Genomic DNA, 25493 nt, shown 5'->3' with positions numbered 1-25493 from the left:
GATCGCCGAGAAATGGGGGTATATAGAATGCGAGAAATAACTGAACGCAGAAATCGACAACCGGGTCGGATAGGGCGTCGGCTAGCCAGAGGGACGAATCGCATGGGTTAACTTGCTTGCAATGCTGATAAGATGGGAGAGAATGTTGCACACGCTGTCGTCAAGACGTAAGATGGCATGAACCAATGGGATATGCTCCAATTGCTCATTACTGGTCCTCCTCGTCCTCTTCTTGTACACTGCCCTCGATGATTTTCCGCCAGTGCTGCGGCAGGCAGACGCAGACCAAGGGAAAAGCCTTGATCTCGCCAGATGGTGCTGGAGACGGGCCTGCCCGAGTCGAGCCGTTGGAGACACCACTGTCTCGTTGGGCGCGATGAGTTTCGAAATCCTCTGCTCGGTCGTGTAGACGCACACCCGTGGCCCAGCCATCGTCCCAAATACCAATAACCTTCAGCATTTCACCACGGTCCAGCTCGAACTCGTCTCCTGCCCGTGCAGAATAGGCCCAGAGAACGGCGACTTGGTCACCTGGGTGAATATCATCCTGCGAATAGTAGTCCCGGAAATAGGATAGTTGCTCTGACTGGCCGCTTGTAACTCCCTCGGGGGAAGAGTACGAGTATTGGCCAACAGTGCCAGACCTTGGAGAGCTATCACTTTCTAGTCCAGCCAGAACAGAGCTACTTGATAGCGAGCCGAGGCGCTTTCCGGTGACAGGGGGGATTCTCTTAGACATGGCCCCGGGGCTTGCACCCGTGTTCTCGGAGTCGGATGTATCACTGCCATACTTTGCACCAGCGAACATAGCGGCGGATGTTCGCGAGTGGGCAGGAGAGGAGCTCGGAACTTCACGCAGCGCGGACATGCGTGCAACGCGGCCACCTGGTACAATGTTGTATGGCTGAGGGCTTTCGGCCTGCTGCATTGGCATCGATGGCGAAACTCCCTTTCGTTGTGGGTTTGGTGCATTCAGAGCAACCTCGCTCTGTGAGTCACGGCGACGGCGCCGGCAGCAGATGAGAAGCAGGACAATCAAAGCAACCAAAATGGCGGCACCTGCGACGGCTCCTACAACTGCACCCGCAATCTGGCCACCGGACAAACCGTGGCTAGCACCAGCAGAAGCAGCGGCGCTGGTTGTCACTACAGGCTGTAAAGTTGCTGTTGAGCTTGGAATGGTAACGCCTGAGCACTTGCTAGCCACGTCAGTGCTCTTGCAGCACGTGTCGGTTGTGTTGCCGAAGGTCGAAGAGCAGTAGGTACACAAGCCGATGGTGCTGTTGGCATAACCACAGTTATCGGGTTCGTTGGTCGATCCCTCCACACAGCTTCCGGTGAGAGCCCTTGACGGATGAGCGCAGATTTCGAAGTCGGAGCGAATTTGATCCATATAATTCTTGTCGGTGCTCGCGCAAAGCTCGGGATTAATGACGATTTCTTCCTCGCTTTGGGCCATATAAGAGCAGGTGTCGGCACATATGGGGGCGGATTGGGCGGGTGAGAGATCGCAGTCTTTGATTGAGCTCTGTACAATGCTACTACAGATGACGCTGGTGGTATATCGAGCATAGTAGTCGTTCAATGCGCTGCTGTTCACCCCTGAACATCCTAACAAGTCGACATATCTGCCCGAGTCAGTCTCTTCCTGTCCACGTAGGGTTTTTGTTCGAATACCTACTTGTTTGAGATGTAGGGATAGCCAACATAATCAGTTAATGATTTATCGAATGATTTAACATCCGTAACGTTCTTGAGCCATGGACTGTCGCGTAGTCAGCATCATCTACTTTTTCTCTTTCGCGAACTGTTTTGAACTTACAATGATGCGTATTGGCTAGAGTCGGTAGAAACCGAAGAGCTGTCCCAGGCTGGACAAGCAGCAGATCCCGAAAGGGAGATGCAGTTGGCAACCATTGTCGGATAGCGGTCGGTCCTATGAGCCGATACGCCTGCTAATTCCCCGAGGAATGTCACGGCGGAATGTGTCAGAAGCTGAAAATATCGGGAGCTCACTGGCACATGTTCTTTGCGCTGCTTGTCGTTCGGGTATCGTCTTTCGGCTCAATTAACAAGGCAGACCCCAGGTCTTCCGGATGCCTCAAGCAGGAGAAAGGAAGAAAAGACTAGATAAACGAGTGGCTTCGGGCGGACAATTGTCGGGTACCCGCAGGAAAGATCAGAGCCCCGTAGGTGCTCCGTAGATCGAATTGAATCGAGAGAAAGGAAAGGAATAGCCAATCGAGGGAGAGCGAGAAGGAGAAGATGAGGCGTCGAAAGATGGTCTGGGCTTACCGATTAGGGACTCGGCGCCTGAGGTATTGGGAGCTCGCGAAATGGGGGGAGGCGGGTCGTCAAAGGGGGAAGATGAGACGAACAGTCGATGAAACAGGAAAGGCCCAGCTGAGCTTCGGTGGGCCTAGTGTGGAAGCCCCGGCTGTTCTGCAGTTACCATACGCCTATAAAAGACACATCCGTCGAGTTGGATGAGACCAGTGCGTGGTAAAATGGCGGCCGATTCTAGGGGGTTGGGAGCGTATCGCTTGTTTACGGGTTTCCCGTTCCTGTCATGTATCGAGGTTTTGAGCTACGGCCAGGCTTGGGCTGGGAAAAGCCTGGGAAATTTGCACTTCTGGGAAATTGACCGTAATATGAGAAATCGCTGATTGGCCCGGGGCTTGACCATCTCCTGGCGCCATCCTGGCGCCGTCCTGCCTAGTCCCCATCTGGTACCTGGCGTGGTTGGGCTTCTCCGCTTCCCAACCTCCTTTGGGCTCTTCCGGCCGACGATCGCTATCTCTTGCTGCCGTCCTGGAGGATTTTTCAAATTCACGTCACCCGAGGTCCTATGCCTTACTTCTTGGGAGATGTGCCATCCAAAATTTGGTCCTGCGAGGGACGGGAAATCTGATGCAGGTGCCATCTGTGCGATGCAAATGAGATGCATATGTTTATTTAGTAGGGGCGAATGGACGTTGGAGTCCCGCTTTGGCGTCTCCGACCAGTCATCTAGGAGGCTGGTCGATCCATGCAGTAGACCGATCACTACCAGGGAAGTCCAGCACTTTTTATTGTGTTCGTAGGATCAGACAACAAAGATGATACAATCATCAGAGATGAGAGATCGCTGCAGTTCAAGTGTGGTGGAGCGTTGATGGATCGGATATACCCCACTTCAAGTGGTGACAGCTCCAGTCTGAATCATCTATATTTCATCTGCCCATGTAGATGCTGCACGGATGCCTTTCTCCATATAAGATTGATCTCAACGGTCCAAACCCCAGAAACCCAACATGATTGGACCATGGTTGGTGCTGGTCAGGTGATCAACGTCATCTGGTTCCCAGGCTGCCACCACCTGATACGAGTCACGACTTCCTGGATTTACCACTTTGTACAGAGATATCAGAGGTTGTTGATAAGCTGCGTCTCGACTGTCACTCTACAGAGCTCTTTTCTGCAAGTGACAACCCACATTTCCAGCGGAGTCATGTGTAGCTCCGACATCTTTCTGGCCGTCCTGGCCGTCTTTTTCCCGCCTATCGCCGGTGAGTTCCCCGCCTTGATCCCTTGCGACCCATCCATTCAAAGACTGACAAAAGACTGACAATATCTGTACGCAGTATGGATCAAGAGAGGGATCTGCACCGCAGATTCACTCATCAACTTTGCCTTATTGATACTGGGCTATGTCCCCGGCCTCATCCACGCTTGGTATATTATCGTCCAGTATCCCGAGCCCGATTATGATGACCCAGCATATGCGCCTATCCCCAATGATGCCGAGAATGGTCGTGTGACTTACTACTATGTCTCACACCAGCCTGCCCAGCGCTCCTATGGAACCACCGACCAGCAGCCGCAAGCTCCTCAGGCTCTGCCGGCTGGAGCGGCAGGAAGTAGCCATGGGCCATCTCAGGGCGAGGCTCGTCCTCCAACCTACGCCGAGGCAGTGCAGGGCGACCACAAGATCCAGACTCAGGACTAAACCACACGTCTGTACTTGATTATGTTTCAGCGATGCATGTCTATCCTGGAACTTGCGCTCGACTGCGAGGCATCATAATCCCGTGCGACTTATGGGTTCAATCATTATTTTACGAAGGAAATGCAGTTCATGAGCTGGAGTCCTTTAATCGCTGTTAGGATCAAGGGTTGGCTACTATCCCAGTCTTGTACCAAGCGCTGCAGATAGGGCGGGTTTTATTTCGAGAAACAATTGCAACTTTGCATAAGGAATCGCTCAGGCCTTCGTCTCGTAGAACGACCATGTAGCCTGTTCAAGATCAGTGCCTATTTATCTCCTCGCCTGCATCAATGTTTGGAGTTATAACGAAAGAGATTTAAAAAAGGTCCGTCGGCACGATCTTCGGAGTAAACTCGATGGATGGCACCTTATCATGCCTTAAAATCTGGCCTTCCTTGAAGGTGCAACCATTTTAACGGAGCTACAATTGTAAGGAACAGGTCGGAAGTGGATAAGGATCTTTCTTGGCAAATTCTCAAGCTCATAATTTCTCTTTCCCTCAAGTGCTACTGGTGCTTTCACTAACTGTATTCTTAAGGAAGCCCGCTGCACTCAAGCTATACAATACCTCATATGTACTAATAGTCCTAAACTTTGGATTGGGAGTGCCAGCCATCCATGGATCTTCTCCTATTTATCATGTCGGGAGGATTCCCCACGTAGTGACCCCCGGCATCGGGTATTCTCACCATTCAGAGGGGTTTGGTTGGAATTTAGGATATTCACGTTGCACTTAAGTGCCACTGGGCATGTTGCCAGCCAGCTGGCTATGCTACTAACTTATTTTAAAGGCTACTGTGAAGTAGTCTAGTATACTCTGAGATATATAAAACCGACTCTACCGGTGGACGGTTTCGCGACCACATCCACAACGAGAGCCCTGAATCGTGATTGTACAGTACAAGTAAAGAAACCCTCTACCATAGAGGTGATAGCGATTTACTTGATCAGAAGCCGAGAGTTCCAAGTGCCCATAAATCGAAGTATAGACATGCCAAACAACCAAGCGGTCAAGCCCCATCTGATAAAACAGATAAGCCGATAAGCCGACCCAACCCGATCCTCCGAACCCTGAAGTGCTCAGACCTGAACCTCACACAAGGCCTATGGCCCCCTCATTGGCCATGCAGTCCATGCCATTGATCCTCCGAACGCTACGACCGAGCTTCCCATTCTCCCGCATACCCAGGCCCGGCCTGCAGCTCCCCCCGACCCCCATTCTCAAGCCGATCCGAAGCTTTTCGGTATGCCTACAATGCCAATTCCGTCCGCAACCGAGACTGCACAACACAGCCGACGATAAGGAGAAGACGAAGTACCCATTAGGATCCGAAGCTGAGACTAGAAGCTCCGTAACTGGGTTCCCGCCGGAGCTTACGCCCCCGACGGAGAAGGAGAAGCAATCTGAGGCAGAGGATGAGAAGACCGAGCGGGAGCTTGTGGAGAATCTTGAAGCGGATCTCGAGAGAAGAAAAGAGTCTGCACAGTATGCTACACCTGAGGCAATAGCTGATATTGAGAACGCTGTGGGTGGTCTCAAGGACAAGGTTAAGCAGAGGGAAGAGGCGAAAGCTAGTGCTGGTTCGAACAGGACGCAGACCGGACGACTACCGTCCTTCCTGGAGGAAAGACGGTCGCGGATATCGAAACAATTTACGGAGATGATGGATAATCTCCAGGGCAATGTGTTTGTTGCGGGTCAGCGGCTAAACGATTTGACTGGGTATTCCAGCATCGAGGCTTTGAAAAATGAGATCCATGAACTAGGTAAGTTCTTGTGACTGTTGACGGATGGGTAGCAACGGGACTTGGTGCTGATATAGCATAATTACAGAAAACGAACTGCGTGACGCGCGATTGCAGGTTAAGAAAGCAAAAGAAGCATATCAAGCCGCAATCAACAATCGCTCGACGTCGCAGCGCGAGGTGAACGAGCTCCTCCAGCGCAAGCACGCCTGGTCCTCTTCAGACTTGGAGCGCTTTACGCTCCTGTACCGCAACGACCACGCCAACGAAGTTGCCGAGGCCGAAGCGCAAGAAGCGTTATCGAACGCTGAACGTCAGTCTGAAGAAAAGGCAGCACAGCTGAGCAAGACCATCCTTTCCCGGTACCATGAGGAGCAGGTCTGGTCTGATAAGATCCGGCGCATGAGTACCTGGGGTACCTGGGGCCTGATGGGTGTCAACGTGCTACTTTTCCTCATCTTTCAGGTTGCCGTGGAGCCATGGCGCCGGCGCCGACTAGTCAAAGGATTCGAAGACAAGGTAGTGGAGGCACTGGAGAAAGAGAAGGCTATTACCGAGGCATATATGCCTTCTATGGTTTCTAAAGGGTCTCAAAGCGAGCCTGAGCCTGCTCCTGCTTTAGATGCGCCCCTGACGAGTGAATCCGCATCTCAAACTACCGAGGTCTTTCCTGTGAATGCCTCTTCATCGCTTTCCTCCCGCCTCGCCTCTATATCTCTTTCACCCTTCTCTGCTGAATACTGGCAGCAGGTTCTCCACGAGCTCTTCAGTGAGGACAATGTTTATCTTTCACAGCGGGAGCTCACCATGGCTGCCATACAGAGTGCAGCAGCTGGAGCAGCCGGGATGGCCATCGTGGCTCTCGCGATAGCTCTTGGAAAGTCTCAGTAGATATTCTCTGAGTTTTGAAACTCGATGATATGTCAATTAGCATGATGTCTATATCTACTCGGCTGTTTCAACCCGATAGACTAACGGGTCTTGATTCATCTTTTGTACAAAAATCAATTCAACTTAGCTGTACAGCTCCACGTGCTTTTGATTTTCGCAGAACAGCCGCCAAATTAGAAATTTAGTCACCCACCAATAGGAGCTACAAGTTGGAGATGAAAGTGTTGGGAGGCTACACAGGCAGGGAAGTTTCGGAACAAAGGAAATATCATGACTAGGCAATACACGGGGCGATATAGAACACGAAGTATATACTCAAGCAGACCAGCAGAAAAGCAGGAGCAGCGTCATCTCGAGTCTGTGAACGCCCAAATCAAAGCCAAAAGACCAGGGAATGGTAAAAAGAGGCTCATTTTTGTCCATATTAAAACACGGTCTCTTATCTTGACAATGACACAGGGCCGCTCTATCTAACAGGGAAAAAGCAAATCACAAACACGCACACACTGTGTCCTCCTCCACCTCGCTCTTCGGTCTAAACGGTTGGGAAAATAAAAGAGATGGTTTTTGTAATAAAACAAATCGCTTAACCGATGACCAGGGTCTCGTCCTCGGGGAAGCTGTACGCAGGGACCTCGAGGTTAAGAGGAGCAGGGCCCTTCCGGATACGGCCAGAGATATCGTAGTGAGAACCGTGGCAAGGGCAGAACCAGCCGCCGTAGTCACCGGCCTCACCGATGGGGACACAACCCAGGTGGGTGCAGACACCCAACATGACCAGCCACTCGGGGCGCTGCACACGGTCGTCGTCCGACTGGGGGTCACGCAGACTCTCCCACTTGGTCTCGCGGGCCTCGTCGATCTCGCTCTGGGTACGGTGACGGATGAAGACGGGCTTACCACGCCACTTGATGATGACCTGTAGTTGGGGAAGAAATCGGGTCAGATAGGGTCGATTCAGGTACGCAGTTGGATAAGGATACGTACGTTCTTGCCCTCAGGGATGGCGCCGAGAGCGATCTCGACCTTGGCCTGGGCCAGGACATCGGCGGAAGCGGACATGTTGACCAGGAAGTCTGTAGGGGCGAAAATGGCATGGTCAGTCTTGCTGAATCGAATTCTGGGATTATTCCGGATGCGTCATCCAGTTTGCAGGACCCTCATTCTTCCTCCTCTTTCACATCTTTCGTCTGCTCTGAAAAGAGAGGCGTGGGACAAAAAACCTACCCTGAACGGTAGCCTTGGCTCCGACGGCGGTGGCCAGACCCATAGTACCGGCCATGAAGTAGGAGAAGACCTGGTTGGAGCGAGGGGACGAGTTGGACTTGTATTTGTTGAAGTTGGGGATCTTGAGGGTGGAACCACGCTCGCCAGAGTTCACGAAGGGGCTGTCGAAGGACGACTTCGCATCCGCGACTCCCCTCCGCTGCTGGCAGGAGGTGACGGCGGCGCGGGTGGAAGGCAGCTGCTGGCGGGCGCAAGAGCGCAGCAGAGTGCTGGAAGCGGAGGAGAGCGACATGGTGATGCAATTGACCACGGGAGGGAGGGGTGGTGGCAGCGCGGCGTTGAAGGGCAAGAAGGCAAAGAGGGAGTGGATGAAGCCGGGAAGTCGACGTTTGAGTAGAGCTTTCGCTAGCGATCGGAATCACGCGGACGCTGATTGGCTGGTGCGGGTCTCCGGGAACTCGACGCCCAGCATTCATTATCATTACATAGAGACACGTGCCAATTGACCAGGATTCATATTTATTCCACTCTCTCTATATATTTATTGGTAATTAATTGCGTTTTATTCAGTCTGGGTCCAACGTAGACCCGTAGGCAGGTTTCGATACGCATCGACGTACCATTGCCTCTCCGGGAGCAATCCAAATAATGAAACCTGCATTCGACGGCAGCAACATGACTCGGCATCCATCAGGAAAGTCATAAAACGAGCCGACAAAAAAAGAGAAAAAAAAAAAAACCCGGAACTCCGAGTGTAAGAAACCCCAACATAGGAAACAAGCCTCCATCGACGGGCCGAGGCCAACGCCGTGTCCATTCCATGTTTCAACCTTGCATATGAACATCGTTGTCTTGTTCAACAGTACGGTCAGCGATCAGGACGCTGACAGGAACTCGAGTCGCTGTGGGTGATTGTAAAGGCTCTTCTGGATGTGTTACACCTTCCTCTTGTGGACCGCCATTCGCATTTGCCGCTGATGTGGCGCCATTCAATGTGCGTTGGCCCTTCTCCAAGTCTTGTGTTGTCTCCCTTGCCTTCTTTTCCTTGAACTGCTTGTAGGTCGTAGTTTTAGGGATCACATCGGCGAGGAACTCGAGGTTGTCGATATGTGATACAGCCGTAGCTACCAGACGTGGTAAGTAAAGGCGGATGATTCGAGTTGCTATTGTAGGCAGCTGGGCTACTTACCTAGATCTTTGTACTGCACAGTCTTGCGTGGTTTCCTTTCTGACTTGACCACATTATGGCCCTGCTCGGCAAGATATTGAATGAACATTTCCTAGGATGGGCGTCAGCGCTTTGTCTCGAAGTAAAACTGGTGGGCGTACTGTGGCCATGGCGATGACGAAAGTCGCGTTGTTCGAGCATTGCACAATTTCATCGTCTAGTTGAATAATCTTCTTAATGCGAGAAACTGTTGGGCTTCTTGTTAGCCACGGAAGAATAGGTCGCGCCAATTTCTATACGCACTAGGAAGGGCACTCTGGCCACTGATCTCCTCCGATTCCCCCGCGTTTTTTGCTGACATGATGACGTCGCAAGGTAAGACCAATACCAATGTTTAAAAATAGGTAGAAGAAGCAGGTAAACCGTAGATCCCGAGGTAGCCCGTCGCGCGCGAAAAGTGTTGAAGCGACGAAAGCGCAACGCGTGCGGGCGGTGTTATCTCAGGAGGCTCCGTTATCGATCACTTGGCGCAACTTGTCTTTCACAGCTAGATATCCACTCTGTGAAACAACTCTCCAAATTTAACCTGAAACTCCCAGGTTCTTTCCCACGAACCCAGTCCGAAGCTACGATAGCCCTCGGTCCCTCAATTAGCGTCGTCCCTGTGACCTTCAGCCCTAGCGAATTCCAAACCCCTGTTGCGGGCGGAATCGCATCATCGATCTAGCTCTATGCTGACTTTACTGCTGCGGTCGATGCCATGACCTCCCCGCTCCCCTCCCCGGGCGGTTTTTTACGATCCCCTTCGATTCTCTCGGAGCGCCGTGACATACGCAGGCTGTCTGGCCGGATCGTCTCTCCATCAATAGCTGACCCGACGCCAGCCCCCGAGGGCGACAACGACGCCCCCGCAATTACAGACGAGATCAGCGAAATCAAGCGTTATGAAGACTTTACGACAATAGACTGGGTGCAAGATGCGATATACGAGCAGAGCCGGCGACGAGCGAAGCGGCGCAGTGGGAGTGGATTCTGGAATCAGGAGGGCACCTTTGGATGGAGACGTAAGCTGGTGGAGTCGTACGACGCTGGTCAGGCCTGGCTGGTTGTGACGCTGGTAGGTATGGCAATCGGGCTCAATTCAGCTTTGCTGAATATCATTACGGAGTGGCTGTCTGATATCAAACTGGGGCACTGTACAACTGCGTTTTATCTGAACAAGTCGTTCTGCTGTTGGGGCGCGGAAGGGGGTTCGTATAGATTGCTCCATGTGTCGTATCTTCGATCAACTAACCTTTGGGGCAGGCTGCCAGGAATGGAAAGCATGGACTGGATTTTGGCCTCTCAATTATCTGGTTTACATCTTTTTCGCGGTAAGGACTGCTTATGTTGCATGTAGTTGGCCCTATAGCTAATGGTTTCCTCAGATCCTTTTGACATTCGTGGCCGCGATTCTGGTGAAAACATTCGCACCGTACGCTGCTGGCTCTGGAATTTCTGAAATTAAGTGTATCATTGCTGGATTTGTCATGAAGGGATTTCTAGGTGCATGGACTTTGGTCATCAAGTCTATCGCATTACCCTTAGCAATTGCGTCAGGCCTGTCCGTGGGAAAGGAAGGTCCGAGTGTCCATTTTGCCGTGTGTACAGGCAATGTGATCTCGCGGTGGTTTGGGAAATACAAGCACAGCGCATCTAAGACTCGAGAGATCCTGACGGCGTCAGCTGCAGCTGGTGTCGCAGTGGCTTTCGGTAGTCCTATTGGAGGAGTTCTCTTCTCATTAGAGGTATGGCATGCGGGAGATGGGTCTGTGGACCAATGGCACTAATATATGAACAGGAGATTGCCAATTATTTCCCACTCAAGACTCTCTGGCGCAGCTATTTCTGTGCCCTGGTCGCAACAAGCGTTCTCGCTGTATGTCTGACCTAACCTTTCCGCAGAATCGTTGCTAATTCGAAACAGGCATTGAATCCATTTCGGACGGGACAGCTGGTCATGTTCCAGGTTGCATATGACCGCACATGGCATTTCTTCGAGCTGATCTTCTTCATTTTCCTCGGTATCTTTGGCGGTCTCTATGGCGCATTTGTGATAAAGTGGAATTTGCGAGTTGCATCTTTCCGAAAGAAATACCTCGGAAAATATCCTATCGCAGAAGCTGTCTTCCTTACAGCTCTCACGGCTTTTCTCTGCTATCCAAACATGTTCTTGAAGATTAACATGACTGAGATGATGGAGATACTCTTCCGTGAATGCGAAGGTGGACATGATTACCATGGACTTTGCCAGTATGAAAGGACTTTCCCCGCTCCCGAACTGTGTTTTTCTAACCTTCTCTCTAGAAAACAGAACCGATGGCATATGGTTATTTCGCTGGCCATCGCTACGGTCTTGCGTACTATCTTGGTCATCATATCATATGGCTGCAAAGTACCCGCAGGAATCTTCGTCCCGTCCATGGCTGTCGGCGCCTCGTTTGGCCGCATGGTTGGAATCATGGTGCAGGCACTTCATGAACATTTCCCCAACTCTGCGTTCTTTGCCTCTTGCGAACCCGATGTGCCTGCATTACGCCAGGTACTTATGCGTTCCTCGGCGCCGGTGCAGCTCTGAGTGGTATCATGCATATCACGATCTCTGTCACCGTCATCATGTTTGAACTGACTGGAGCTCTGACCTACATTTTACCTACAATGGTGCGGACTGGTACTCATCGTATCGATTATTCGCAAATAAACGCTAACTTTCAGTCCAGATTGTCGTGGGTATCACCAAAGCCGTCGGCGACCGGTTCGGAAACGGTGGTATCGCGGACCGCATGATCTGGTTCAACGGATTTCCTTTCCTCGACAATAAAGAAGACCATGTCTTCAATGTTCCCGTGTCCCACGCCATGACAACCGATCCCCTCTCCCTCCCAGCCTCCGACTTCCCCGTTCGCGAAGCAGAGCACATGCTCAGCGACAACAAATTCCAAGGATTCCCAATCGTGGAAGACCGGAGCAGCAAGACGCTCGTCGGGTACATTGGACGCACAGAGCTCCGGTACGCCATCGACCGGGCTCGCAGCCAGGGGCTGCTATCGCCTCGGGCACGCTGCGTATTCACAAAAGAGGCCGCCGAAGCTACTGTTGCGCGCCGGGCGTTCGGACCCCAAGCACGGGCAGCGGATACCTTTGACGCCATTCAGGCTAGCGTCGGCGCTGGCGTTGTCGATTTCTCTCGCTATATTGACCCTACGCCCCTGACTGTTCATCCGCGTCTGCCACTTGAGACGGTTATGGAGATTTTCAAGAAGATGGGCCCCCGGGCGATTCTGGTTGAGCACCGTGGTCGTCTGGTTGGGCTGGTCACGGTGAAAGACTGTCTGAAATACCAGTTCAAGGTCGAAGCAGAGGAGCAAGCGCTGGCAGCGACGAGTTCATCTGCGTACAGCGCGCTTGGGGGACATTTGAACGGCCCCGCGCCAGAAACGCTGGATGAGCGTCTCTGGGGTCTGATACAGAAAGTGGTACGCTTTGTATCGAATCCTATTGCTCATCGGTCTGTCCGGCTACGGGATCGGGATACTGGGAGAGGAGCCGAGCACTCTGATATCCTGGATGGGACGGAAGACGAGGGGCTGGTGGAGCTGGTGGATAGAGATGAGCGCCCTGCACGAAGTCGCTAGTACTGTAACGATCATGCTGATGTAGGACTATAGAGCTATGGAAATGTTCAAGTGTCGGTTCTTCTATGACTTGGGCAGATGTCTCTCATGCGTACTAGCTGATCAAGAGGTACATACACGACTGTCGATGAATATGGACCGTAAAGCAAGCTTCAGATCACGCACCCTCTCGCATTCCGACAAGAATACAGCCAGCACCCATCATGGCGGCACCAACCCACCAGAGTCCTCCGACGGCCTCCTTAAAAATGATCATTCCAAATAGTGCGGTGGCTAAGAAGTTCGCGGCCGTATTCGTAATTGATACCTTTGTGGTCGACGGCCCCGCCGTTAGTGCTCTCGTAAAAAGGGCCCACATGATGATGTTGCAAACGACATTCAGACCAAGACAAGCCTAGAGAGAAAATCAATATCTCATACCAGTCAAAACCGTAGGGAGGTCGCTTACACCGCGCACAAGCAGTTCGAGGAAGGGCGAGGAATCCAGGCCAAAGAGATGAGCCAATGACTGTGCAAAAGCAGAAGTGTTGTTGTCCGTCGTCCTATAAGCTCCGTTAGCTCAGAGTCTCTGGAGATTATTGGTTTCTCGTATTGCGACGCGCATCGATAAAGCATGGCGACTTACAGCTTTGCAAAAAGCCCATTTAGCGCCGCGAACGCGCCACTAGCCACGGCCACGAGAATCCAGGGAGTCTTCGAGGATGCCCGAGCTACGGGAGTTGCCATGGTAGACTATCTATATAATATGCGAACAAAATTAAGGCTGTTGGGGACTTGCAGGGGATCCCGGATGTGTCCTAAAGAGAGGAGAGGAGGTCTGTATGCCAAGACGGATCTGCACGATCCACGACTTGCCTTCATAACAATAGTACGAGGAAAGAAACAATTCAGTCTCTTAGACTATATGATAATCTTATAGATGCCCACGACTAACATACAAACGAACTATGGCGAGAGACGCTGCAATCGCCACTGATCCCCTCCGTCAATACGTACATACCTGAACCGATCATGCAAGCGACTCCGACGACCCTGCCAGAACTCAACAGACTCCGGCACCAAACGCACGCCTCCCCAGAAAGGCGGCAGAGGAATCTGCTCGACCCCAGCAAACCTCGCCTCCATCTCCCTCACCTGACTCTCCAGCAACCCTCTCCCATCCTCATCGTCCGTCTCATCGATATCAGCGGGGACCTCCGCCCCATTCGCATCCTGCAGTTGCGCCGCGCTCTTCCTCCGCTGACGCTCCGCCAGCTGCTCCGGCTCCGCAGACCACAGCACCTTGCTCTGCCAGCTCGCCCACGCCCCGATCTGACTGCCCCGCTCGCGCGTCCGCCAGTACAATTCGCTCTCCGCCGGACTGAGCGGCTCCAGCATCCCTTCCACCCGAACCTGGCGCTCCACGGACGCCCAGCTAAACGTCAGCGCGCCCCATTTGTTTCCGGGCCCCGGGGCCTCTAGGGTCGGGATTGACGCCGGGCCCTCGCTGCCCGCCCCTTCGCGGCCGAAGACCTGGCCGCCCTTCCCCTCGCGACTGCCCCAGTTGCTGTAGACGACCCAGCCGCGCTCGTCGAGTTCCTTCAGATAGAGGATGCGGGCGCTGACACGGCCCGAGGGCAGTTCGGCGGTGGCGAGGGTGCAGGTTTCGGGAGCCGCGCTGGGTGGGAGGCGAGGGTCGCGGAACCAGGAGTGGAACTGGTGCAGCGGGTTGGTGGCGTGCATCTGGGAGATGGTCAGAGGGGGGGTTGGTGACGAATTGGTGGGCGCGGGCGGGGTGGGACAGAATCTGGTTTTCGGTCGTGGAGTTGGGCGTGGAGGTATCGGAACGCAGGGCTTCGGCTGCATGGAGGCGGCTGGGCGCAGTTGCCTGGGCTTGGGAGGATATCGAGGGGTCTGTAGCTTGGAGCTCTGGGGTGGGTGCGATATCGCCAGGTGCAACTGTAGGTCGCAGTAGTTAGTTTGGAGAGCCTGGTGGGAGTATTCCCCGCGGAGAGCTTGTAGTCTATCTTTTTTTGCCCGCGTAGAGGATGGTCATTGGGTTGAGAGGTGTCAGGGCTTACATATCAGCTTTTTCGGACGCCGGCTGGCGTCGGGGCTCTCGTTTTGCGACATGACTGCGTTGTAGACTCTCCAAGGGTTTGTTGTTGCGCAACGGAAAAAGCGAAGGTGGGGTAGAATGCGGAGACGGGGAGATGAGTCAAGTGGTCTGGTGGGCAGAGGAAGACGAGAGAGCATTTATACACAAGCTCAAGTTCGTCGTCTCAACGGGGGACTGAAAAGACGAGCGGGAACCGGGGTTGATAGTGGGAGGGAGTGGTGCCATTTAGGCTGCAGAAGCGTTCCAGCGCCTGCTATAATGACATGGGTTGGTTTCCCGCATACAGCGCCGCCGCATGGAGACATTTCCAGATTTATTCTACTGAATATTGCTAGATAACATATCAAGTCGAAGATTTGTATCCTTCGAAGAACAGGCACGAAGCTCAAAAAAGCTTAGGATGCAAAAAAAAAAAGGTTTAAAGTTAAGAAAGTCTTCAGAGCCTGAATGATGTTCCGGTTCGCCCTAAGATCCCGAGCTTGCGAAAGGCTTAACAAATTTCTTGATGATCAAAACCAAGTTGAAGGCATAATTTCAAGACTAAATAACGTCTGGGCAATTGGAATATCTGACAGAGTTTCCATAGCTTGCATTCTTTGATGCCCAGCCATAGAATCTGCAAGTCAATCGTACCAAATCAACTTGGAGCAGCCGCGGGTTGGATGGGCTTGCAGAACTTCGCCTTAACCGCTTTAATATATTTGTCTTCCATCAGCTTCTGGATGATGGGCTGCTCATTATGCGCATCAAAGGCTTTCTTGCCTGCATATCGTTCAAAAAAGTGGAAAAGAGTCGGGTCATCGCTATCACGCGCCAAGCAGTAGTATATGGAGCCAGGCTCGAACTCCGCTAGCCGCGTTGTCTCGGCATAGACAGCTTCAAGGGAGTCCGCATGCTCAGGATAGGCATAGACGAGGCCGAAGATCACAAATTCGTCCTCGGGAATATGTGGAAGCTCCGTCACGACTGGCTCGTCCTCGAGGCCTCCCTTTGTCAAGTCGGTTTCCATACTGATGATTGGACTGACAGTAGATTTGGATTGAGAGGAATTCGGGGACGGAGGTTGGAGTTTGTGAAGTTCTGGGTAGTATTCGGTCTGAGGCTGAAGAATTGAAGGGAATAGCTGGCTTTTAGCTCACATTAAATGTTGCACTACACGAGTCGTATTGCGCGGAGTCCAGTCTAAACCAAATCGGGATGTCTGTAAGCGAAGACACCAAACTGGCCTATCATAGTAAGCAACTAGCAAGTTCTTATCTACTCATTGACTAATGGAGTCGGTGGCAAAGATAACTGCTGTTGCATGTGGTTTGAAGCCATACCCTCGCCCCTATGATTGGCAGTTCGGGCTTTACTATGCATCAGGGTCCCCTCGGATGTAAGACCTATTGACTACTGACAAAGAATAGGTCTAGCTCCAATACGAACTTATGCAATAGTCTCTGAGTAGATAATCTGTCCAATGTGACAATGTGTTCGATGCTTACGGCGGAAAATGGCCAAGACCGCAGTGTTTTCAATTGAGGTACGTAGAAGGGTATGTACAAGGGCCCAGTAGGCCCCTCTTATCATCTAGTTCCCTAAAAGCAGATCTCGATAGTGCTGTATTCGTGTTATCATGATGCGCTCGTTATAGGACAAGACAAATAGGGACTGCGCCATTGGGGCAAAGGATGCTCAATGCTGGGATTACTAGGACTAGGATCCACCATCCAGCGCGTAAATTGCTGGTGCTTTGTTACAATGACTTTGCAAAACTATTCCATTGACTGCTCCATTCAACAGAACAGAAATACTAGTATAGCTTGATCTTCCATTGAACCCTCTATTAGGAATCTGCGGAATCTGCGGAATTTGGAAAGCTAGTAAGACCCCAAGACGGTAGAGAGCGCTCAAGTTGAGACGTTGATGATAGTGCTCCCAAAAATTTGTGCTCGGTCAAAAGGCAAGGGCTTGCCAGAAAAATTATCAGCTAGCCAGTCATCAACAGCGACCCTCAGTTTGTTAGCCAAGTACCGAACTAGCACATCATGGTAATACCGTAGACCATTTCCAGCGATGTCAACTGGAAGGGATAGACAATAAGGTTGGCCAGTTGAAGGACCCTCTGCAATACCAATCTCCATATGGTCGAGCTTGTACGCTATCCACTTGAGCAAAGACCGATCCCCAACATAGGCATGCATGGGGGTAAATTGGATCGTACACCAATATCGAGTTGTCATAGCTGGATGCTCTAGATTATTGTGAAGGATACGGTGAGTGGTCTTGAGTAGAGAGACTGAAGTCTGTAAGAGCATGACTTCATTTCGGCGTTCAAGGGAATTGGTCTACTATATATGCCTTTCGATGGTCGAAGAGAGACATTAGCCTTGAGCATGGTTGTTTCTAGTTCTTTCAATCCTTCAGTTGCATGAGTTGCACAACCATCCCGAGTCCCCTTTAGTGATCTAAGTAACGAATGATTACAAAGGCTATTCATCTTTAATAAGGTATAATAGCATGGTCTTGCAACAATAGCGAAAGAGTAATGAATGTCTTTATAAAGACAATGTATTAGGAGGACCAAGGCCTTTAAGTGGCTGGGCTCAAATCTAAAAGCAATTTGTGCCTGAGACCAGTCAATAATGCCTCGAAGAAAGATCTATAGTCCATCTCAAACAATAATCTGTGGTATTCAAAGAGCGGGATGACTTGCTTTGAGTACTCACGTGTAAGAACAGCTCATCTGCGGCTGCTCTGGGGTGTCACCACGCCGACAACCCCAGCCTCCCTGATTTCCCTACTTATATCATCCTTTCCGCTAGATGGTTCCTCAAATTTTGAATCAGGATAATCCGAGCTAGAACTCGATTCGACTCCTGTGGAATAGTCCTCACAAAGCACGCTTGTTGCCTATAAGCCTCATGCAAGTGTTGAAAAAGACAAAGGTTGACAAAGTTTAGTCGACTCGGATGCTCCATGTAGTATTGTTCTGACGGCCCAATAATGGGCACTGGAGCTACTGTCACGCAATGCGACCATTGGTCCCATACCAAGTGCATTGCTAGATGAAACCATAAAGACTCCATGCAGCCCCTTGCGCTACAAGCCTATGGATGGGTGCCCAAGGGAAGAGGTAAGTTGGGGAGTACCAAGTATGCCCCTTCGACACCGAGTGTACAGAGAATGGGAAGACGCATCTCCCCCTCGAGGGTCGCTACCCCCGAGCTCCGTAAGATAAGCTCGATTCGTGCACAGCCCTCGAATGATTAAGGGGTACCTGAAACTGTATCTGTACCTGGTGATATGGGCCTGAGTCTGGTGGTAAATTCTTGGACTTGGAGTGCATTCTCAGAGCCGGATGTGGACAGCTTGCAATCAACCCTGGAAGGTGTCAGATTTGAAGTCAAATAGCTCGCATTTTCAGGGTTTTAAATCCCTCCTTTTCCCCGACTGCAGCGGTTACTTCCAGCTCTCTTTTGTGTCATTTTTGAGGCGCCAGTGGGTGCACATGTGATGCATTGATTTACCCCTTGGCCCTCAAACCACTAGGCCAACTTCCCCTACACCTCAAGCTTGGTTATTTAAAGCGTTGCGTAGATCAATGCCAATTCATTCCGATACTAGACGACGACATCTGTAGCCGTAGCTAGGTGGAGTAATGATGATGTATTGGAAACTATCTAGTTAGCTATCCTATAAAGACCTTAGAACAGGCAGCATAATAGCAAGGCCAAGCATTATTATTAAGGTAATTGGAGCCCCCTGGTATTCGATCAGCCTAATCATACTAGGAGGGACCGAAGCAACATCGTTACGGAAGGAGAGAAGTGATCATAACTTTTTTTTGTAATTTGTCCTCGGCGTACGATAGCGCCATGCAGAGCTGAGAGTGGTCTATGGACACATTAAATCAGAGTGGTATACATATGCCATTTTAGTCGCCGTAACGCCGTTCACGCTTGATGCCGTAGATCATGATAAATCAAAAGAAGAGAATAAAAGAAAAACAAAGAAAATCCCCCCCAAAGACCAGGTAAACCCAACCATTGCCGCCCTACACGCGCCGAACCGGAAAAGTCACACCTTCGGGATCCAGCCCTGGCGAGGTGATGTAGGGGTTGCACGACACCAGCATTAAATTGGTATGTACCTGGGATAAGTAGCCAGGGCGCGAAACAAAAAGCATTTTAGTAAAAAGGGAAAAGGGAAAAGGAGAAAAAAGAAAAAAAAAAAAAAAGAGAAACGGGAATGAGGAAAAAGAGGATAAGGGTTCACGGGATTTAGATGGAAGGAGTAGCGCCGACCAGGTCAATGATCTTGCCGGCGACGGCAGGTGGGTATCCGCGCGACATCATCTCATTGACGATGCGGGCGGCACTCTCGCGGTCATTGGCACCGAGGAAGGCACGGGTCATAGCTTCATAGGTGCTTGGTTCGCGCTTCTGGATACCGATGCGGTCGTAGATGTTCTTGGCCTTGGCGACGTTGCCCTCGGCGGCCCATCCGGCAATGAGGATGTTCGCGATGTATGCAGTCAACTCCACGCCACGGGTGGCCATGCCACGGACAATGGGCTCTGTGTCCGCAACACGCTTGTTGGCGACCATTCCCTCGAACAGAGCCTGGTAGAGACAGGGCTGAGGGCGCACACGGCGGTCAGCGATGACAGAGTCGAAGACCTGGCGGGCTCCGGCGAGGTCATGTTGGACGCAGCCCTGGCCATGGACCACGGCAGCGTAGTGCACGGCTTCGGGCTGGTGACCGGCGGCCTTCATGGAGTCGAGGACCTTCTCGACAGCATCCATGTTGGCAGGCTCGATAGACGCGTACGCGTCGATGAGCAGCTTGTAGGTGTGCATGGTGGGCTTGATGTTGCGGGCCTTCATGCGCTCATAGTAAGCGAGGACCTTGGCGCGGTCGCCCTTGATGTTCAGGAAGTACTGGATCATGGAGTTGTAGGGGGCAGGTCGAGGCTTGTAGTTAGGGGCAGCCTCCATCTCCTCAAACATCTCCTCAGCAAAACGGATATCGCTGACACGGCACAGGGCGTTGACAATAGTCCCGTAAGTCACGCTCGTGGGGCGCACACCGTTGGCACGCATCTCAGCGAAGTAGGCGAGACAATCGTCGATGCGACGAGCCTTGCCCAGCTTGCCGATGAGAGCATTGTACAAGAAGGGAGTAGGCTCAACACCCTCGGTCACAGCACGGTTGAAGATTCGCAAGGCTTCGGAGGCTTCGTCATAAGTCTTGGCCGATTCCTTGAGAGTGGTGATGTACAAGCCGAAGGTGTTTGCGGATGGAGCGGCGCCCAAGCCAGTGAGCTCTTGGTGGAAGTGATCAGCCAGTTGACGATCTCCGGTGTTCAAGCATGCAGCAACCATAGCATCGAGAATAGAAACCCAGCCGTACTTGACTGCGTTGTAGGCAGGAGTCAAAGGAACATCCTCCCGAGCCATGTTGTGGATCTCGTTGACCAGGTCCATGCGACCAATCTTAGCAGCGGCAGTAATCAGCTTAGCGTAGGTGATATAGCGAGGATGACGGCCAACGCGACGCATGTTCTGAACACGAATCAATGCCTCCTGAAGATGGCTCTCTGGGCGGCCGGCGGTCTTCTCGAGCTCCTCCGCGATGATCATAGAGCCTCTGAAATCAGTGGTGTTGACATAGGGATCAAATGATTCGGGGCCGGATGAAGGAACGGTCAGAGCGGTCTCAGTCAAGGAAACAGGGCTATGGCGTTCAGAGGCGAATGATGCTTGAGTGGAACGCTCCACATGATCCTGCCACTTCTTCACGATGTCCGGGTGGGAAGTGAGAATGACAGGCTTGGCAACAGCCTGGTCAACCAGACGCGTAAGTTCCGCGTCCAACGGAAGGGAGGTAGAGAGAGCCACATCAAGCATGTGCGCAAAGCGGATGGGATTGGCGATGTCGAACTGGAGTGACTTGTCAGACGCAATAATGCTGGCTTGGACCCGCAGGGCTAGAGTAAGGTCAGCGGCATTAAGCTGGGTGATCCCCATTGGACCGAGATTAGCAACAGCATGCTCCGCCAGGGGAGAGAACACTCCACCGTTGTCCACCATGGACCACAGGAGGGTCATGGAGGCTTGGGGAGAAATCACAACGCCAGGAGTGTTCATGAGGACCTGTCCGAAGAGATAGAGCGACTCGCTCATCTGCTCCTTGGTATCCGATTCAGGTTTGGATTGACTGCGGATGTTTCGGAACATGTTACGGGCCTCCTGGAGACCGGCCTCGATTTGACCACTCTTGAGAAGTGCGATGGTGTACATTGTGGTCGGCTGAATCAGCTCCGGGGTTGCGTGACCCACAGTGTTGAGCATGATCCACAAGGATCGAGCAGCGTTGAGGTTGCCCTGGCGAATGTGAAGTGCAAGCAGGGAGATGGCAGGAGTTTGACGCATTGCTGGGGAGGTGGATAAACGATCATATGCCTCAGAAGCGGTGGCCAGATCACCCATGTCAGCTGCGGCGATGCAAATCTTAGAAATGGCCTGATCACGAGCCTCCTCACTCAACTCAGTTTTGGCCTTTGCAAGCGCTTGAGCGTGTTCCCCAAGATCCAGAGAGTGTTGAACAAGCGCATCCTTCACAATCACGGACTCAATCACAGCCCAGCGGTCATCACGGTTCTCGACCTCATCGAATGACGAGCGGATTCGGTCAAGGAAACTCATGGCGCCCTCTTCCTTTCCACACCCTCAGATAAGCATGGATGAGAGCAGCATAAACCTCGCCGTCTAAGCGTTGCACGATGCTGAAAACCCCCTCGTCATCAGAAACAGCCAGGCTCCGATATTCATTGTAGCACTCGACGGCGCTCTTGAGATCCCCAACGCGCGCAAACGCATCGATCATAGCTGGGAAGATAGAAGCGTGCGGAACTACTTTTTGCACTTCCATGTGAGCATAGATGCGCACCATGTCCTCCACCTTACCCTCCCGAGCACATGCGATGATTAGCTGACGATAAACACTCAAAGGGAATACAATGCGGGGGAGGCGGGAGATCGCGGCATCAAAGAGTTTCACTGCGATCGACAAAGAGTGGTCCTCAGCGATGATATCTCGTTCCAGTTCACTTGATTGGAGCATGAACTTGCCAGGCTCCTCCATTCCACCGAAGCGCACGCGGTCCGCTTCCAATGCCTCCTTTGCGTTGATCGCCTTGTTGGCATGGGTTACAAGCAGCTGAACAAGCGTCTCGTAGGTGTCTTCATCCGGCACCACATTGCGGCGAAGCATGTCAGAGTAGACATCCAGTGCCTTGGGAATGGCCTGAGCCGAATCGGGGTGCAGCTGGATGGCCGCGGCCAGCAGGGCATTATAAGCATCCACGGTCGGAGTCAGGCCATCTCGCAGGATATGGAAAAAAGCCGCGGGGATGTCAGCAAATTTCTGGGCTGTGGCCAACTGAACGATCTGGTCAGAGGCAGCCCGCGCCTCTTCCGAAATCTCCTCTGAAATCAGATCCTCAACTGCGGATTCTCGAGAGGCCGACTGCTCGCTGGCCTCTGCATTATCAGCCTCGGCTTGCTCCTCCTGAAGCTGCTGCATCTCCCGCGCAACAGCCTCTTCCACTTGAGCGCTGACATCCTCGTTCACGGCGGCCTTGGTCAGGTGGGGGGACACATGAGATCGGTCTTGTGTGGCGTGATCGTCTTCTTCAGTCGATGGCTTCCATCCGATACGGCGCTTGAACTGAAATTGCCGCCAATCACTATCGTCACCGGTCTGTTGGGCATGCTGCCAGGCCGCGTAGTACGCGGCTAACCCCATATCCCCTGAGCCCGAACTCCCCTGGCTAGCCTTGGCGCCAGCGCCAGACGAGCTGGAGGCATTGGAGAAAGCATTCTGAAGTTGGGTCCGTGTAAGTTTGGCTGGCTGGGTGGCGAGATGGTTGAAGGTTGCTTGGGACGCGTAGGAGGACTGCGACGCCGCGACTACGGATTGAGCATAGCCGTGAGTGAAGGCTTTGGTGAAACTCTGGCGCGCGAGGTGGGTAAACGGCTTGAAAACCATTTATCTAGCGGGTGACCTCTTCTTCAGTGTGAAGAGGCAATACTGTTTATGAAGAGAGCGAAGGTCAGATCGCGAAAGCTCTCAAAATCGGTACGGCATGATACCGCTGCGCGGCTTACTTTGCACTCAGGATAATAATTGAGATGCAGGTTCATTGAACGACGTAGTCGCCAATGAACGCGCTTGAATCAGGGTATTGAGGGGAGTGATTAAGAAAGACCTAAGTGACAGGTCGGGTGTGAAAAACAAAGGAGTAAAAAAAGGGTTGAACGAAGAGGAACACGGAAGCCTAAAAGTTGGAGATTAACCCCCGTTAGAAAATCCGTGGGTTTCTGGAAGGAGACGGAGTCTCCCAGTGGGCCTGGATAGACAGGTTTAGAGCCGATCTTCTCCGGAGAATCCTCTGGAGGTACTCAGTACCTTCGCTCTACCCACCAATTGGATCTATGTGTCGATAATTTGAATATAGGTCGCAGAAAGGGCTCTATTCATTGAGACATCGTATTGATACATCGACACTTTGGAAAAGCAGATATGGATAATACTCCGAACGTACAGCTACCATTCAGGGAGGTTCTCCTATGATGGCAGGCAAGTATTGAGTACTCGTCCTGCCAGGTCCAAAAGGCTGTCCCTGGCCCAATTGTGGCAGGTCACGAGGCCTACGGACCAATCCGCGGGCCGGAGATGAGCCCAAGCAAACGCGAGCCAGCCAACCGGAGACGCTGGCCTTCTTCCCCGCCAATCAGAGCCCGAGCAATCTCGCCCTGAGTGAGTCACCCTGTTCCAGCTGGTTTCCCTCCCGGTTCTTTTTCTTCTTTAACGGTCCTCGCTGTTTACAGTTGGCCCTTCGGAGGGGCGGAAGTCCTACCTCCGCCGGCCTCGGGGTAAGGGTTACCCTTGCCCGGTCTTAACGGGCTTTTGGCTCATCCCCTGTCCCCGAGAAGCATTCTCCGGGCTCCATTCTCCCATCCCAGGAGCTGACTCCAAATTCAGCCCCATGCGCGAATTTAGCTGATCAAGCCACAGAGTTCATTAGGAGCCCAGAAGCGCCAGCTTACAGCCATGATGACATCAAACGTTGAGGAAGGTTATCAGATCAACATATTTTTTTTTATCTTCGGGCCAACGAACCTTGGAACGGTCGGTTAGCCGCGGATCACGTGGATATATTATCTTACTCACGTGACCAACATGTAAGATCGATCTATCCATCATGGATGTTTCTTGTTCGGTTTCTCGCGGGCATCATCCGCGGGAGCACTGATGAGTTAGATCTCTTCAAAAGGAATGTTGAAGACGGGTTGATATTCACTTCCTGGTAGTTACGGTGAGTACAGATAGGTACTACATCGGGTTAAAGGAAGCTGTCGCATTCGAATTATGCAGCAAGATCGATCTACTTACTATGTAACGTGATTTACCTAGGGCAGCGCTTCGAGGAAACCGCCAAAGATCCGACTGAATTGAGGCTGCTCCGCCACTAATGGCATGTACTCACTACGTCGAAGCGGCAGCTGACTAGAAGTCACCTTGAAGAATTTACAAAGCGCGCGGCGGCCCATAAATTGTCATTCGCAAACTAGTGAAATCGAGGAATATCAGTGTATATGCTCTTTCAATCAAATCCCAGAAAGGAATCAAGTTTCACGCAAGAAATTAGACCAGAAGACGCACAGCACATCTGACTTGATAAACTGATGAATTTCGGAGTAGTTGTCAAGGCATTGGTTGGCTTTAGAAGAAACTTGGACTGAATTGTTGAATTATCTGCTGGGAGCCTGACTTCGAACCTGTCTTGGGGATTGATCCATCTCTAATCCATCAATGTATATGGTACAAGTCTTCTAGTCTTTTGTAGAGGTTCGTTGGACATCTGATATCATTCTAAAGAATCATGTCTACCAGTAACGTCAAAGATGAGTCTCGTTCCTTGGGATGTGGCCTGTCGCTACTCAGGGTTGTAACACATCTCGCTACGAGTTGAAAGCGCTTTAGTAAACTTCGGAAAATCCGGCCAATGTGTCGGATTTTCAAGGGGTTCTACACCCAGTCAGATACGATTAGGCCTCTAGGAAATGTATGAACTTGATGCGAATAGCCTGTCCTACTAGTCCAAGTGCCAGTTGTATAATCTTTCGAGCGAATTAGTATGGATAGCTTGGGCTCTTACTAGTACTGAAAAGGGAAAGTCGGGATGTATCTGTCATTTCACAGATTTCGTGGGAGTCAATAGCTGTCATTGTATCTGAGGACTGCTCTTCGATCCTTAATTGGCAAGTACACCTTATGTATCTGAGGGTACTTCATGGCCAAGCGATATGATAGCAGAATGTGACGTCAGGTTGTGCCGCATCCTGGTAAGAGGGTACGAAAAGATGCCAATTCAAAGATGTGCGCTCGGACAGTACGTAGGGGCCATCTGTGCTCGATCAACTTCCGTGTCCTATTGAGCCCCCACAATCTTTGTGGGGAAGCCTGGCAGGGATATTGCATCTCAGCGCACGACGTTGCTTGGAACACGACGCAAATCTACTAGTTAGTAGAAGATATACGTAAGCTCGAGCTTGGTTGCTGCCAAATATCTTTGTAGTCCTATAAGTGGCCGAGAGTGTGCATGATTCT

The 25493-nt window shown here is 51.7% G+C and overlaps 10 protein-coding genes across 10 annotated transcripts; 3 read left to right on the top strand and 7 right to left on the bottom strand.

Annotated features, from left to right (window-relative positions):
• Positions 1 to 208: 208 nt before the first annotated feature.
• On the bottom strand, positions 209 to 1917 carry N7468_001703 (SH3 domain protein; the record flags this gene model as incomplete). The annotated part of the gene is made up of 3 exons (XM_058471000.1): positions 209 to 1628; positions 1682 to 1765; positions 1823 to 1917. The coding sequence occupies 3 exons, from the start codon at positions 1915 to 1917 to the stop codon at positions 209 to 211; spliced, it is 1599 nt and encodes a 532-aa protein (XP_058334141.1).
• A 1573-nt stretch (positions 1918 to 3490) lies between these two features.
• On the top strand, positions 3491 to 3988 carry N7468_001702 (putative stress response RCI peptide; the record flags this gene model as incomplete). The annotated part of the gene is made up of 2 exons (XM_058470999.1): positions 3491 to 3548; positions 3624 to 3988. 2 exons carry the CDS (start codon positions 3491 to 3493, stop codon positions 3986 to 3988), a joined length of 423 nt encoding a protein of 140 aa, XP_058334140.1.
• Positions 3989 to 5067: 1079 nt separating this feature from the next.
• On the top strand, positions 5068 to 6664 carry she9 (putative mitochondrion biogenesis protein (She9); the record flags this gene model as incomplete). The annotated part of the gene is made up of 2 exons (XM_058470998.1): positions 5068 to 5794; positions 5862 to 6664. Coding segments are annotated over 2 exons (1530 nt in total), but the record flags the coding sequence as incomplete, so codon positions are not given.
• A 586-nt stretch (positions 6665 to 7250) lies between these two features.
• On the bottom strand, positions 7251 to 8183 carry rip1 (ubiquinol--cytochrome-c reductase catalytic subunit RIP1; the record flags this gene model as incomplete). The annotated part of the gene is made up of 3 exons (XM_058470997.1): positions 7251 to 7583; positions 7652 to 7740; positions 7892 to 8183. 3 exons carry the CDS (start codon positions 8181 to 8183, stop codon positions 7251 to 7253), a joined length of 714 nt encoding a protein of 237 aa, XP_058334138.1.
• A 533-nt stretch (positions 8184 to 8716) lies between these two features.
• N7468_001699 (histone-fold domain-containing protein) lies at positions 8717 to 9420 on the bottom strand (the record flags this gene model as incomplete). Its single annotated transcript, XM_058470996.1, has 4 exons — positions 8717 to 9015; positions 9081 to 9171; positions 9221 to 9306; positions 9363 to 9420. The coding sequence occupies 4 exons, from the start codon at positions 9418 to 9420 to the stop codon at positions 8717 to 8719; spliced, it is 534 nt and encodes a 177-aa protein (XP_058334137.1).
• A 399-nt stretch (positions 9421 to 9819) lies between these two features.
• N7468_001698 (chloride channel protein) lies at positions 9820 to 12733 on the top strand (the record flags this gene model as incomplete). Its single annotated transcript, XM_058470995.1, has 7 exons — positions 9820 to 10309; positions 10365 to 10432; positions 10487 to 10846; positions 10900 to 10977; positions 11026 to 11351; positions 11406 to 11640; positions 11819 to 12733. 7 exons carry the CDS (start codon positions 9820 to 9822, stop codon positions 12731 to 12733), a joined length of 2472 nt encoding a protein of 823 aa, XP_058334136.1.
• A 157-nt stretch (positions 12734 to 12890) lies between these two features.
• Positions 12891 to 14845, bottom strand: N7468_001697 (pyridoxamine-phosphate oxidase PDX3; the record flags this gene model as incomplete). The annotated part of the gene is made up of 5 exons (XM_058470994.1): positions 12891 to 13127; positions 13182 to 13275; positions 13734 to 14428; positions 14487 to 14671; positions 14794 to 14845. The coding sequence occupies 5 exons, from the start codon at positions 14843 to 14845 to the stop codon at positions 12891 to 12893; spliced, it is 1263 nt and encodes a 420-aa protein (XP_058334135.1).
• Positions 14846 to 15468: 623 nt separating this feature from the next.
• N7468_001696 (putative quinol monooxygenase) lies at positions 15469 to 15840 on the bottom strand (the record flags this gene model as incomplete). The annotated part of the gene is made up of 1 exon (XM_058470993.1): positions 15469 to 15840. The coding sequence occupies one exon, from the start codon at positions 15838 to 15840 to the stop codon at positions 15469 to 15471; it is 372 nt and encodes a 123-aa protein (XP_058334134.1).
• Positions 15841 to 16723: 883 nt separating this feature from the next.
• On the bottom strand, positions 16724 to 17131 carry N7468_001695 (uncharacterized protein; the record flags this gene model as incomplete). The annotated part of the gene is made up of 1 exon (XM_058470992.1): positions 16724 to 17131. The coding sequence occupies one exon, from the start codon at positions 17129 to 17131 to the stop codon at positions 16724 to 16726; it is 408 nt and encodes a 135-aa protein (XP_058334133.1).
• Positions 17132 to 19096: 1965 nt separating this feature from the next.
• On the bottom strand, positions 19097 to 22868 carry N7468_001694 (pentatricopeptide repeat protein; the record flags this gene model as incomplete). The annotated part of the gene is given in 2 exon segments (XM_058470991.1): positions 19097 to 21535; positions 21546 to 22868. 2 exon segments carry the CDS (start codon positions 22866 to 22868, stop codon positions 19097 to 19099), a joined length of 3762 nt encoding a protein of 1253 aa, XP_058334132.1.
• Positions 22869 to 25493: the final 2625 nt, after the last annotated feature.

Source organism: Penicillium chermesinum, assembly GCF_028974085.1.
Source record: "Penicillium chermesinum strain IBT 19713 chromosome Unknown utg000002l:1.0-5270490.0:1.0-5274688.0, whole genome shotgun sequence".
In the NCBI taxonomy this organism is placed as follows: Eukaryota; Fungi; Ascomycota; class Eurotiomycetes; order Eurotiales; family Aspergillaceae; genus Penicillium; species Penicillium chermesinum.
The sequence above is the reverse complement of the archived record's forward strand: the minus strand, read 5'-3'. Positions and strand labels throughout refer to the sequence as shown.